The sequence below is a fragment of the Oncorhynchus kisutch genome, linkage group LG10, assembly GCF_002021735.2.
Source record: "Oncorhynchus kisutch isolate 150728-3 linkage group LG10, Okis_V2, whole genome shotgun sequence".
NCBI classification, from domain to species: domain Eukaryota; kingdom Metazoa; phylum Chordata; class Actinopteri; order Salmoniformes; family Salmonidae; genus Oncorhynchus; species Oncorhynchus kisutch.
Genome location: NC_034183.2, coordinates 40,930,048 through 40,943,817, shown reverse-complemented (window position 1 = coordinate 40,943,817; position 13,770 = coordinate 40,930,048). Strand labels below are relative to the sequence as shown.

Sequence of the window (13,770 nt, the reverse complement as noted above, 5' to 3'; positions counted from 1 at the left end):
AAGCATATACACCCATATCAATATAAATTGAATATGTTTTTTTTGTCCTGACTCTTCTGGTCTTTTTTTTCTCCACGAGTTGTAATCCAGGAAAACTGTAAATACTGCAAAAAAAAACGTCGCGTAGGAACCTTTGATCTATTCGGGCTGAGTGTTTCCCCGGAAGATATTTTCGGAGGACTGTTAAAGCCGCCACTTCCTTCCCACGTGAACCGCTCCATGTGAGCACCGCTTTTACATCAAATAACTGTTTGTATCCAATGATTCTCGTTAACAATACCATGGATATTAACGAAGATGACGAGCAATTAGGTGAGACGTCTGAGGAGGATGACAGCGAATTATCTGACGGAGAGGTAACTGGATATTCTATAGCGTGGTGCTTGGTAGCTAGCTAACATTAGCGAAGTTAAATAGTAGTTAACGTTAGTTAGCGATGTCTTTGCTAACTTGACTTTAGCTAGGTTATAAAAAGCTTTCATTTGCTGTGTTTCTTTTTCATTAGCTTCAAGATGCATTTGCAAAGGGTTTGTTAAAGCCTGGATTGAACTTTACAACACAAGAACCGAAGAAGATTGTCAACAGTGTGGTGAGTGTTGACATGCGCAACCCAACATTGTTTCCAAAGACTTACGTCCTATGTAGGCTATAATCGTTAAGCCTGGTTAAACTGTTCGGGATAATTTTTTCTTTCTCTAAATGGTTAAACTAGTGAGATATACGATTATTGGAAAAGTCTGAGTTTGCTTCATTTTTACTATCATCCTAATTTAAGTTATTGAATTGTTTTACTGTCTCGTTTATATGGGGGGGGGGGGGGGGGGGGGATTACATACTATTATTATAGAGGTTTATAGGTTTAACATCAATTGCTTAAACGGATAAATGTCTTTGATTTGTGTCATACACCCCTGGGGTTGCAGGACTTAGAATGCAGCTATAATTTTCTTTCTCAAATGGCGCGAATAATTCGGGTAGGTCTCTCCATAAAATTTGCCACACACCAATACACAAATTTGACTGTCAAATGTATCACTTTGATAACAGCCAACCGTTGTCACTGTTTGTATTCTATTTTTTATTTATTTCACCATTATTTTAACCAGGTAGGCCAGTTGAGAACAAGTTCTCATTTACAATTGCGACCTGGCCAAGATAAAGCAAAACAGTGTGACAAAAACAACAACGCAGTTACACATGGGATAAACAAACATACAGTCAATAACACAATAGAAAAACATGTATACAGTGTGAGGAAATTAAGAAGGTAAGGCAATAAATAGGCCAATAGTGGTGAAGTAATCACAATTTAGCAATTTACACTGGAGTGATATATGTGCAGATGAGGATGTGCAAGTAGAAATACTGGTGTGCAAAAGAGCAGAAAAACAAGAACAAATATGGGGATGAGGTAGGTAGTTGGTTGGATGATGGCTGTGTACAGCTGCAGTGATCAGTAAGCTGCTCTGATGGCTGACGCTTAAAGTTAGTGAGGGAGATACAAGTCCCCAACTAAAGTGATTTAAAATATATATATATATATATATATATATACACACACGTTCGTCATTGGCAGCAGAGAACTGTAAAGGAAAGGTGGCCAAATTAGGTTTGTGCTTTGGAGATGACCAGTGAGATATACCTGCTGGAGCGTGTGCTACGGGTGTGTGTTGCTATGGTGAACAGTGAGCTGAGATAAGGCGGAGCTTTACCTAGCAAAGACTTATAGATGACCTGGAACCAGTGGGTTTGGCGACGGATATGTAGCGAGGGCCAGCCAATGAGAGCATACAGGTCGCAGTGGTGGGTAGTATATGGGGCTTTGGTGCCAAAACGGATGGCACTGTGATACACTTCACCCAGTTTGTGAGTAGAGTGTTGGAGGCTATTTTGTAAATGACATTGCCAAAGTCAAGGATCGGTAGGATAGGCAGTTTTACGAGGGTATGTTTGGCAGCATGGGTGAAGGAGGCTTTGTTGGGAAATAGGAAGACGATTCTAGATTTAATTTGGGATTGGAGATGCTTAACAAGTGCAATACACCAAATGAAAGAAACTTCTTGTTAATCTACCCATCGTGTCCGATTTCAAAAAGGCTTTACAGTGAAAGCACAACATATGATTATGTTAGGTCAGAGTCAAGTCACAAAAACACACACAGCCATTTTTCCAGACAAAGATAGGAGTCACAAAAAGCAGAAATATAGATAAAATGAATCACTAACCTTTGATGATCTTCATCGGATTACACTCAAAGGACATAATGTTACACAATACATGTATGTTTTGTTCAATAAAATGCATATTTTTATCCAAAAATCTCAGTTTACATTGGCACGTTACGTTCAGTAATGTTTGGCTTCCAAAACATCCTGTGATTTTGCAGCGAGCCACATCAATTTCCAGAAATACTCATAAAACATTAATAAAAGATAGAAGTGTTATTCACAGAATTAAAGATAGACTTCTCCTTAATGCAACCACTGTCAGATTTCAAAAAAACTTTACGGAAAAACCACACCATGCAATAATCTGAGTACGGTGCTCAGAGACCAAATCAGCCAAAGAAATCTCCACCATGTTGTAGTCAACATTAGTCAGAAATAGCATTATAAATATTCACTTACCTTTGATATTCATCATGATGCACTCCCAGGAATCCCAGTTCCACAATAAATGCTTGATTTGTTCAATAAAATGGATCATTTATATCCAAATTCCTCCTTGTTGTTAGCGCGTTCAGCCCAGTAATCCATCTTCATGAGACGCGAGCACTAGGTCCAGACAAAGTCCAAAAGTTCCATTTGAGTCCGTAGAAACATGTCAAACGATGTATAGAATCAATCTTTAGGATGTTTTTACATAAATGTTCAATAATGTTCCAACCGGAGAATTCCTTTGTCTGTAGAAAAGCAATGGAACGAGGGCTACCTCTCACGTGAACGAGCATCACGAGTATGTGGCTCTCTTGCAGACCACTGACTCAATGAGCCCTTATGAGCCCCTCCTTTACAGGAGAAGCCTCAAGTTTCTAAAGACGTTTGACATCTAGTGGAAGCCTTAGGAAGTGCAATTTGACCCCATAGACATTGTGTTTTCGATAGGCCAAGCTTTGAAAAACTACAAACCTCAGATTCCCCACTTCCTGGTTGGATTTTTCTCCGGTTTTTGCCTGACATGAGTTCTGTTTTACTCACATACATCATTCAAACAGTTTTAGAAACTTCAGAGTGTTTTCTGTCCAAATCTACTAATAATATGCATATATTAGCAACTGGGACTGAGTAGCATGCAGTTTACTCTGGGCACGCTTTTCATCCAAATGTGAAAATTCTCCCTATCCTAAACAGGTTTAATGTGAGTCTGGAAGGAGAGTTAGGTATTTATAGTTGTCAACATATTCTAAGTCAGAACCGTCCAGAGTAGTGATGCTAGGCGGGTGGGTGCAGGCAGCAATTGGTTAAAGAGCATGCATTTCGTTTTACTAGCATTTAAGAGCAGTTGGAGGCCATGGAAGGAGAGTTGTATGGCATTGAAGCTCGTTTGGAGGTTTGATAACACCGAGAAGATAACATAAAGAAGGGCCAGATGTATACAGAATGGTGTCGTCTGTGTAGAAGTAAATCAAAGAATCACCCGCAGCAAGGGCGACATCATTGATATATACAGAGAAAAGAGTCGTCCCGAGAATTGAACCCTGTGGCACCCCCATAGAGATTATGGTTACTTTTGGGGCTCCCAAGTGGTGCAGCTGTCTAAGGCACTGCATCTCAGTGCTAGAGGCATCACTACAGACCCTGGTTCGATTCCAGGCGGTATCACAACCGGACGTGATTGGGAGTCCCATAGGGCGGTGCACAATTGGCCCAGCGTCATTAGGGTTTGGCCGGGGTAGGCCGTCATTGTAAATAAGTATTTGTTCTTATATATACAGTGGGGCAAAAAAGTATTTAGTCAGCCACCAATTGTGCAAGTTCTCCCACTTAAAAAGATGAAAGAGGCCTGTAACTTTCATCATAGGTACACTTCAACTATGACAGACAAAATGAGAAAAAAATCCAGAAAATCACATTGTAGGATTTTTAATGAATTTATTGGCAAATTATGGTGGAAAATAAGTATTTGGTCACCTACAAACAAGCAAGATTTCTGGCTCTCGCAGACCTTTAACTTCTTCTTTAAGAGGTTCCTCCACTCCTTGATCTTCATGGTGTCGTTTGCTTCATGGTGCCTCTTGCTTAGTGGTGTTGCAAACTCTGGGGCCTTTCAGAACAGGTGTGTATATATATATATACTGAGATAATGTGACAGATCATGTGACCCTTTAACTACAGTGGGGCAAAAAGTATTTAGTCAGCCACCAATTGTGCAAGCTCTCCCACTTAAAAAGATGAGAGGCCTGTAACTTTCATCATAGGTACACTTCAACTATGACAGACAAAATGAGAAAAGAAATTCCAGAAAATCACATTGCAGGATTTTTTTATTAATTTATTTGCAAATTATGGTGGAAAATGAGTATTTGGTCAATAACAAAAGTTTATCTCTATGCTTTGTTATATACCCTTTGTTGGCAATGACAGAGGTCAAAAGTTTTCTGTAAGTCATCACAAGGTTTTCACACACTGTTGCTGGTATTTTGGCCCATTCCTCCATGCAGATCTCCTCTAGAGCAGTGATGTTTTGGGGCTGTTGCTGGGCAACACGGACTTTCAACTCCCCCCAAAGATTTTCTATGCGGTTGAGATCTGGAGACTGGCTGGGCCACTCCAGGACCTTGAAATGCTTCTTACGAAGCCACTCCTTCGTTGCCCGGGCGGTGTGTTTGGGATCATTGTCATGCTGAAAGACCCAGCCATGTTTCATCTTCAATGCCCTTGCTGATGGAAGGAGGTTTTCACTCAAAATCTCACGATACATGGCCCCATCCATTCTTTCCTTTACACGGATCAGTCGTCCTGGTCCATTTGCAGAAAAACAGCCCCAAAGCATGATGTTTCCACCCCCATGCTTCACAGTAGGTATGGTGTTCTTTGGATGCAACTGCGCATTCTTTGTCCTCCAAACACGACGAGTTGAGTTTTTACCAAAAAGTTCTATTTTGGTTTCATCTGACCATATAACATTCTTCTGGATCATCCAAATGCTCTCTAGCAAACTTCAGACGGGCCTGGACATGTACTGGCTTAAGCAGGGTGACACGTCTGGCACTGCAGGATTTGAGTCCCTGGCGGCGTAGTGTGTTACTGATGGTAGGCTTTCTGCAGGTCATTCACTAGGTCCCCCCGTGTGATTCTGGGATTTTTGCTCACCGTTCTTGTGATCATTGTGACCCCACGGGGTGAGATCTTGCGTGGAGCCCCAGATCGAGGGAGATTATCTGTGGTCTTGTATGTCTTCCATTTCCTAATAATTGCTCCCACAGTGGATTTCTTCAAACCAAGCGGCTTACCTATTGCAGATTCAGTATTCCCAGCCTGGTGCAGGTCTACAATTTTGTTTCTGGTGTCCTTTGACAGCTCTTTGGTCTTGGCCATAGTGGAGTTTGGAGTGTGACTGTTTGAGGTTGTGTACAGGTGTCTTTTATACTGATAAGTTCAAACAGGTGCCATTTAATACAGGTAACGAGTGGAGGACAAGAGCCTCTTAAAGAAGGCCTGTGAGAGCCAGAAATCTTGCTTGTTTGTAGGTGACCAAATACTTATTTTCCACCATAATTTGCAAATAAATTCATTAAAATCCTACTATGAGTGTCATAGTTGAAGTGTACCTATGATGAAAATTACAGGACTCTCTCATCTTTTTAAGTGGGAGAACTTGCACAATTGGTGGCTGACTAAATACTTTTTTGCCCCACTGTATGTACCGTTACACTCCTAATCGACTGGTGTTTCCATCAATGAATAGGCCAAAAAGCTTTATTTTGCAATGGGATTTTTTTCTCCCTTCTCCCTGACAATTGACCTGCGACAGTTCTTATTTTGTTTAGGGGCTTTTTTGTTGTTGCCAAAAGCCGGCTATTACTGGCTAACAGAAACCCTAGTGATTAACAAAAGTGTTACACTTACTGCGTTGGCGACCCACTATAATCAAAATGCAGCACTGTCTTTAAAAAAAACGTGATTAGTATTGTTGTAAGTTTTAGGAATATAAGTAACTTCCAACATTAGTTTCCAATGGTATTGTACTTAATAAGGTAAAACTGCTGAATGAGTCCAAAAACGTGCTGCGATTTTTGTTAATCTACCAGAAGTCACCAAATTGGTGTTGCCCTGTCTAGTATGTGAATCACAGGTGGCTTTTCTAATACTTATTTTCTTCATGGTTGTGTACAGGAGGGTTTGAAACAGTGCCTCGCCGACTTCCGTAAGAACACACTACCCTGGGTAGAGAGGCTGGACATGGTCAATCTCCCAGCTGATGACATCGTTGCCAAGTCCGAGGGCAGACTTGACAACAAGGCTAGTGGAGACCTCAACCCGGATGACGACTTCCAGAGAGAGATGTTCTTGTGAGTGTATTGCCCCGATACATGGGTGTTGAATACATGGGTGTGGGGCTCCCGAGTGACGCAGCATCACAGTGCTAGAGCCGTCACTACAGACCCTGGTACGATCCCGGGCTGTATCACAACCATCCGTGATCGGGAGTCCCATAGGGCGGTGCACAATTGGCCCAGCGTCGTCCTGGTTAGGGTTTGGCGAGTGTAGGCAGTCATTGTAATTAAGAATTTGTTCTTAACTGACTTGCCAAGTTAAATAAATTACAAAATCTATTCGTATCTTACTGAAGAGAGACTTTGGTGTAATAATATGCTCTTTAAGCTATGGCAATTGTAACACATCCTCTCTTATGGTGATGTCCTCCAGCTACCGCCAAGCTCAAGCCGCTGTTCTGGAGGCGATGCCCCGGCTCCTGAAGCTTAAGATAGCCACCAAGAGACCTGAGGACTACTTTGCAGAGATGGCCAAGTCGGACCAGCAAATGCAGAAGGTAGGATGTCCTGACGTAGCATTAGACCCAGAGATATCCATGTTGCCATGTTTATGTGACTTAATTGCATCAGGTATGGGTAGATCTCTGACACCAAAACTGTTATAAAAAGAGTTGTTTTACTTTTCCGTAATTGCCTGTTTATGGCAGATATATAATCATTTTAATGCTTAAAAACATTATTTGACAAAGTATCCTGACAAAAATCAATATCCTTTTTAAATCACATTGGTTATGCATGGAGGTTGATTCAGGTTGTCTTGTTATCGCATAATCTCTAATCTGCCAGTCTGTCTTGAGCTCTCGCTTGCCAACTAGCAGCATTGTATCATGGTACTGGCCCACAAAGTTTCCTGCACCAGTGAGACTATGACTGACATAACTGTATGCACACAGGTGAGACGTGTCATACAAGTCCACCAAGAAGGAGTATTATGATGAAGTCATTTTGATTTCCTCCTCTTCCACTAATCTAATGTCTGGTCGAGTAGTTGGCCGTTTAAAAGAAGAAGAAAACATGTAAGAAATGCAAATCAAGCTAACTAGCTACTTTCACAAGGATAAAGGCACAAGTTGAAAAAATAAATTGACACTGAAACAGCGGATATTGACTAGCCAGATAGACAGAACGAGACGTACTTTATGCAAGGCGCTAACGTACCCTTGGTGGGCTATCATTCATGCATTATTAGTGCAATCGCTTCCATAGTGGTGTTGTGTCAATAAATCACCGGCGGGCACTCCTAATAAAACATTATCTTACACGTGGAGGCATTCAAATGGGTTTCTATTGGTATGGCTGTTGAATCTCACATTTGTCCAGCAAATTCTGACATTTTACTGGCACTGAAACACTGGTGTGAACATGAATAATGCGATCCGTTGTCTTTTCCCACAGATCAGGAAGAAACTCATCATGAAGCAGACAATGATGGAGAAGTCAGAAAAGGCCAAGAAACTAAGAGAACAGAGGAAGTATGGCAAGAAGGTCTGTATCCTCTCCTCCCATCTCTTTTTCCTTAAAGGACAGCAGTGGTGGTCTCACTGGCACGTAACTTTTTATTATGTCATCTTGGTACAAGTGGTCATATGAAATCTGTCCTGTAGGTGCAAGTGGAGGTTATTCAGAAGAGACAGAAGGAGAAGAAGGCCATGATGTATGCTGTGAAGAAGTATCAAAAAGGTAGGTCCTCAGTTGTACGTGTTGTGGCCTAAGACCCAACTTGTTCCCACTTGTCGTTGGTAAGTTGCTCTGGTTGACAGCATCTGCTTAAACTGCCCAATGTGATTCATGACGTTTAAACACCCTCCTCTCTCGTAGGCATGACTGACAAACTGGACTTCCTGGAAGGAGATCAGAAGACGGCTAAAGGAGGAGCTCCGGCTAAAGGAGGAGCTCCAGCTAAAGGAGGATCAGGGAAAACAGCAGGAGGCCAAACACCTGATAAAAAAGCCATGAACAAAAAAGGGTAAGACGCCACACACAGATGTGAATGTCGTGCACCAATGCTTATTCTCGACTACCTACCTATACTCATTTGTATTCAGTACTTTTTACAACACATTTGTGTGTACTGTACCTTGACTCAAACCTCTGACTTGACAGCCCCAATGCTAAGAGGAAGTATAAGGACCAGAGGTTTGGCTTTGGCGGAAAGAAGAGTGGAACCAAGTGGAACACCAAGGACAGTCACAATGATGTGTCAGGGTTTCGTGCCAAGGTGGCTCATGGGAAAGGAGGAAAGGGAGGGAAAGGAGGCAAAGCGGGACCTGGAGGAAAAGGAGGAAGGGGCCCCTCCAAAGGAGGGACTGTAAGTGACTGACAGATGTCATTGATCACATTTTGAAATAAAGTAAAAAATAATTGATTGTTTAATTACATTTTTCCCTGTTATGTTATTTGAAATTGTAGTTATTTTGTAATTTTGCTCCTTTTCTAATATGTTTTGTGATTCTTCAGAAACGACCGGGCAAGAATGCACGCAAGAAGATGAAGGGTCGCTCCTAAGGAGTTGAGTGCTGAAGGTCCTGCAGTTTGATTGGTCCCTCGGTCTATGACATCAGCCAGGTTTGCACCTCGTCATCAGTCTTGGGTTACACACATTGCATCCCAGCGCATATATTAAAGAGAAGTGCTCTCTTTCTATACTTAATCACACACACCAACTGTTATTGAGCCCTTGGGGCAGTGGACTGATATTAAGGAATTTGTGTCACTATGACCCAAGATGTCCACTTGCATCCTGCCCTCAGAATGATCTTTCCTAGAATATCGCTGAGGCTAGATGCGGACTTGGCTGCATGTGAGCTTTGGAATGTCACCTTGTGCACAACCTGACTGAGCGGAACCGTACCATATACGCCAAATTCAATAGCTGCCCTGCTACACTCCCTCTGCAGAGGGGTGGTTTAAAACCCCGAACATGAATTTGGACATTAAAAGACAATTACATTTTGTTTCTTTTATTACCGCCTGTAAAAAAAAAAAAGTTTTAAAATAAATCTTTATACATTGTTGTATCGCATGTAAGTTTGTGATGCTATTTTCTGATGTTGATTAAAATGATCAAGCCACTTCAATAAATATATGCTGTCATTTAGTTTTTGTTAATACTTATAGATTTTCACCGTGACCGTATGTATATATCCTGACCAGAAGCCATGGATTAGAAGCAACATCCGCACCGAGCTAAAGGCTAGAGCTGCCGCTTTCAAGGAAGGGGACACTAATCTGGACGCTTAGAAAAAATCCCACTGTGCCCTCAAACAGGCAAAGTGTCAATACAGGACTAAGATTGAATCCTACGACACCAGGTCAGATGCTCGTCGGATGTGGTAGGGCTAGAAAACTAATACGGACTATAAAGGGAAACTCAGCCACGAGCTGCCCAGTGAGCCTTCCAGATGAGCTAAATGCCTTTTTATGCTCGCTTCTAGGCAAGAAACACTGAAGCATGCATGAGAGCACCAGCTGTTCCGAATGACTGTGATCACGCTCTCCGTAGCCGATGTGAGGAAAACATTCAACCTCTATGGGATCGGTGTGTGTTGTCATTTTTTAGGTGAAAATTGAAAAAAAGGGTCCGATCCTTATAAACAGGTCGGCATTCACAAAGTCACGGAGCCAGACGGATTACCAGGATATGTACTCAAAGGATGCACTGGCAGGCAAGTGTCTTCTCTGCCATTTTCAACCTCCCCTGACGGTGTCTGTAATACCTACATGTTTCACACAGACCACCATATTCCCTGTGCCCCAGAAAGCGAAGATAACCTGCCTGAATGATTACCGCCCCGTAGCACTCACGTCGGTAGCCATGAAGTGCTTTGAAAGGCTGGTCATGGCTCACATCAACACCATCATGCCGGAAACCTTAGACCCAATTCGCATACCGCCACAACAGATCCACAGATGATGCAATCTCAATCGCACTCCACACTGCGCTTTCCCACCTGGACAAAAGGAACACCTATGTGAGAATGCTGTTCATTGACTACAGCTCAGTGTTCAATACCATAGTACCCACAAAGCTCATCACTAAACTAAGGTCTCTGGGACTAAACACCTCCATCTGCAACTAGATCCTGGACTTCCTGACGGATCGTCCCCACGCTGATCCTGAACACTGGGGCCCCTTCTGTACTCCCTGTTCACCCACGACTGTGAGGCCAAGCACAACTCCAACACCATCATTAAGTTTGCTGACGACACAACAATGGTAGGCCTGATCACCAACAGGTCAGAGATCTGGCATTGTGGTGCCAGGACAACAGTCCCTCCCTCACTGGCAGTAAGACCAAGGAGATGATCGTGGACAATAGGAAAAGGAGGTCCGAACAGGGCCTCATTAACGTCGACAGGGCTGAAGTGGAGCAGGTGGAGTTCAAGTTTTTTGGTGTCCATATCACAAACAAACTATCGTGGTCCAAACACACTAAGACAGTTGTGAAGAGGGCACGGCAACAACTTTTCCCCCTCAGGAGACTGAAAAGATTTGGCATGGGTCCCCAGATCCTCAAGAAGTTTTACGGCTACAGCGAGAGCATCCTGACCGGTTGCATCACCGCCTGGTATGGCAACTGCTCGGCATCTGACCGTAAGGCCCAGAACATCACTGGGCCCAAGCTTCCTGACATCCAGGACCTATATACTAGGCGGTGCCAGAGGAAATCCCCAAAGATTGTCAGACTACTGCATGGCAAGCGGTAACAGAGTGCCAAATCTAGGACCAAAAGGTTCCTTAACAGCTTCTACCCCTAAGCCATACGATTGCTGAACAAAAAAAATCAAATACTACCCAGACCATTTATATTTGTTTTTACACTGTCTATTAACGATGCATACCCCCTGTATATAGCCTTGCCATTTATGTAAGTTTCTTGATTTTTGTAAAGATTTTTTAAACTTTTGTTTATTTAGTAAATATTTTCTTAAAGCTTTCTTGAACTGCATTGTTGGTAAAGGGCTTGTAAGTAAGCATTTCATGGTAAGGTCTACCTACACCTGTTGTATTCAGTGCATGTGACAAATAAAATTTGATTTGAGTGCCTTTCTGTGGTATGATACAAACTCCTTGTCACTCATTGTCATGCGGTGTCATGTTTGGCTTGACAATAATGACCACAATGGAGATGGCAAGGGCACAAACCAGACCTGGGACCAGGCTATACCTGCTCCTGTTTCTTTTTGACAAATGATTTGTACTAGTTCAATATTTATTTTCTGAATGACGTTATGGTGTTTGACATTATACAGTAGGTCTGTCTGCAACCAGTTGTTTGCTTGGGACAGTAAAGCAATATTCTTCATAGCCATGTTTCCATTTAATATTTCTCAATCGATATCCAGCAGAGGCCAATGATCCAGTCGTTTATCCAAATTGAGGCTTGTATAGTAAGGCCGGAGATCTAGCCCAGGTTCTGTGTCTGTTCTTTCAGACGCCATGCTGCGTCCATGTACTTGGTGATCTCAGAGTTCTGCCGTGGCCAGTTCAGTCTCCTATCACTGCGATCTGAAACAATCTTGACAGGGCAAAAAAAAAAAAAGAAGCTATTTTAGGAAAAATTTGATTGTAAGAATGCCAGAGCAGGCTAAGGACACTAAATAAGGGGACACAACTTTGAAACATATTCTCATAATCACTCACAGAGTGGGAGTTCTTACCAGAGGTCTGGATGTCCAGCCTATCTCTTGGCTCTCTGTTTGGGGGTGAGTGTATTTCTTGGTTGGTTCCAAACAAGCCCTGTGGATGATCTTCAGGAAAGCAGCTGGGGAGGAAGACATAATCTAAGAGACTGGCCAACATCTCTGATAATATTGAAAAGCTAGCCATTATACTTACGATCCTCCTCTATGTTGTCGTGGGTGGGGATGGCCATAGGCTTGTCAGTCAAAACATGAACTGTGAAATAAAAGATGACTATTGGTTTATTTGTCAGAGATTTAGCTAGATAGCTGATATATGTAGTTCCGGACAGAACTATATACTTCAATACATCATTACAATATAACGCTTAAGATACCTATATGTAAAACAAATCAAAACAGGCAAAAATATACAATATAATGATACCAGTTCAGAGTTGAAATTCCTTTGGTCCTACAGTATCTGACATTTTAAGTAACATAATGCCTTAATCTTCACATGACTGGTTTTACACTAGACACTTTTTCAGGTCTACCTTGAAGCTAGCAAAAATACTCTCTCACTGGTTGGCAGGGTGTTCCATAATCCAGACGCTCTGACTGAAAAAACTTTCGGGACAAGTTTGGTGGCCCTAAACTGAGTTGAGCAGACTCCTCTGGTTGAAGCTCTTGTCGTCCTGGTATTGTCCTTGCTTGCAGTATGTTACTAACTGAGTGATCTTAAACAGCAGATAGGTGTCGGTAAAGCATAAAAGGCTGTCAACTCAGGAGGTTGTATTTCATAATTGGAGTGTGGTGATAGCTAGGTGTTATTATTATTTTATTGGTCCAGTACTTTGAGTTTGTATATAGCTAAAGCTTTCGAAGTGGTTTCATTCCTGTGATACTTGTTTGTGACCAGTTTATGACACAGTAGGAGAGATTGGACAAAATCAATTACAGTAGTTGTTCATCATGAAATTCCTCATCGTTCACATTAATACACAAACCTTTCTACGGCGGTCGAATGTGCTTACGTCTTTTGTACGGGTTTATGCTAAATAGCGTGTACAATCGTTGGCTCCTATTCTCCTTCTTTATGGTCTCGACGTGAATTGCGTTCTGATGAACAATATCCACAGGGTGCTTTTCTTTTGGTTGCTTAGCCGCTGCCATCGTGGTTCGTGTAAATTCGGACGCAATCCAGAGAGAAAACGGGAGACACCACGTAGTGTGCAACTTCGTAGCAAGCCAGCCTTCGAAATACAAACTAATATTCAATCGCAACAAGTCTTCTTGAGTTCTCTCGTTGCCTAGCAACAGTAAACAGAATCTCAGAATGTGCAAGTATTTAGTGGCCACACGAGGGCACACAGTACACATTTTCTTTCAGTCAGCCGTGGATGAAATTAAAAATGTATTTCTGTTCAGAGCTACAGGGGCTGTAGTCTACTGTGCTCTTGCCCTGCTAGTGAAGAGAGTACATTCTGTCTTGTAGGCCACCATTAAATCAATTTACTTCAACGTTGGCAATTGAAAAACATCAAAGAAAATATTGTAAAATGCATGCCAAGTTAGCTTGTTTGATATCTAGAGATGCTATATCAAACGCTAGGTGCTTTAAACCTTTACACGAGCTTCTCCGTTCAGTA

General features: G+C 42.1%; 2 protein-coding genes across 3 annotated transcripts; one reads left to right on the top strand and one right to left on the bottom strand.

The window, feature by feature from the left end:
* Window positions 1-130: 130 nt before the first annotated feature.
* ebna1bp2 (EBNA1 binding protein 2) lies at window positions 131-9,593 on the top strand. The gene is made up of 9 exons (XM_020492972.2): window positions 131-356; window positions 506-589; window positions 6,336-6,511; window positions 6,870-6,993; window positions 7,892-7,981; window positions 8,101-8,176; window positions 8,315-8,462; window positions 8,600-8,804; window positions 8,954-9,593. The coding sequence occupies exons 1-9, from the start codon at window positions 261-263 to the stop codon at window positions 8,999-9,001; spliced, it is 1,047 nt and encodes a 348-aa protein (XP_020348561.1). The 5' UTR covers window positions 131-260; the 3' UTR covers window positions 9,002-9,593.
* Window positions 9,594-11,691: 2,098 nt separating this feature from the next.
* On the bottom strand, window positions 11,692-13,529 carry LOC109897538 (protein FAM183A). 2 transcript variants are annotated; one of them, XM_031833693.1, is made up of 4 exons: window positions 13,156-13,529; window positions 12,336-12,395; window positions 12,158-12,261; window positions 11,692-12,015 (listed from the first exon to the last, which is right to left on the bottom strand). In XM_031833693.1, exons 1-4 carry the CDS (start codon window positions 13,499-13,501, stop codon window positions 11,902-11,904), a joined length of 624 nt encoding a protein of 207 aa, XP_031689553.1. In that variant the 5' UTR covers window positions 13,502-13,529; the 3' UTR covers window positions 11,692-11,901. The 2 variants fall into 2 exon arrangements, with proteins under 2 accessions (XP_031689553.1, XP_020347633.1); XM_020492044.2 differs by having other exon boundaries at window positions 13,129-13,217.
* Between the last annotated feature and the right edge of the window lie 241 nt (window positions 13,530-13,770).

Excerpts from the sequence above, each read along its gene's own strand:
- ebna1bp2 (XM_020492972.2), top strand. The coding sequence starts at position 261 with ATGATTCTCGTTAACAATACCATGGATATTAACGAAGATGACGAGCAA. Across the intron at positions 590-6,335 it reads AGAAGATTGTCAACAGTGTG|GAGGGTTTGAAACAGTGCCT; the intron begins GTGAGTGTTGAC and ends GGTTGTGTACAG. Across the intron at positions 8,463-8,599 it reads AAAGCCATGAACAAAAAAGG|CCCCAATGCTAAGAGGAAGT; the intron begins GTAAGACGCCAC and ends CTGACTTGACAG.
- LOC109897538 (XM_031833693.1), bottom strand. The coding sequence starts at position 13,501 with ATGTGTACTGTGTGCCCTCGTGTGGCCACTAAATACTTGCACATTCTG. Across the intron at positions 12,396-13,155 it reads CATAAACCCGTACAAAAGAC|TTCATGTTTTGACTGACAAG; the intron begins GTAAGCACATTC and ends TTTATTTCACAG. Across the intron at positions 12,262-12,335 it reads CGACAACATAGAGGAGGATC|CTGCTTTCCTGAAGATCATC; the intron begins GTAAGTATAATG and ends CTTCCTCCCCAG.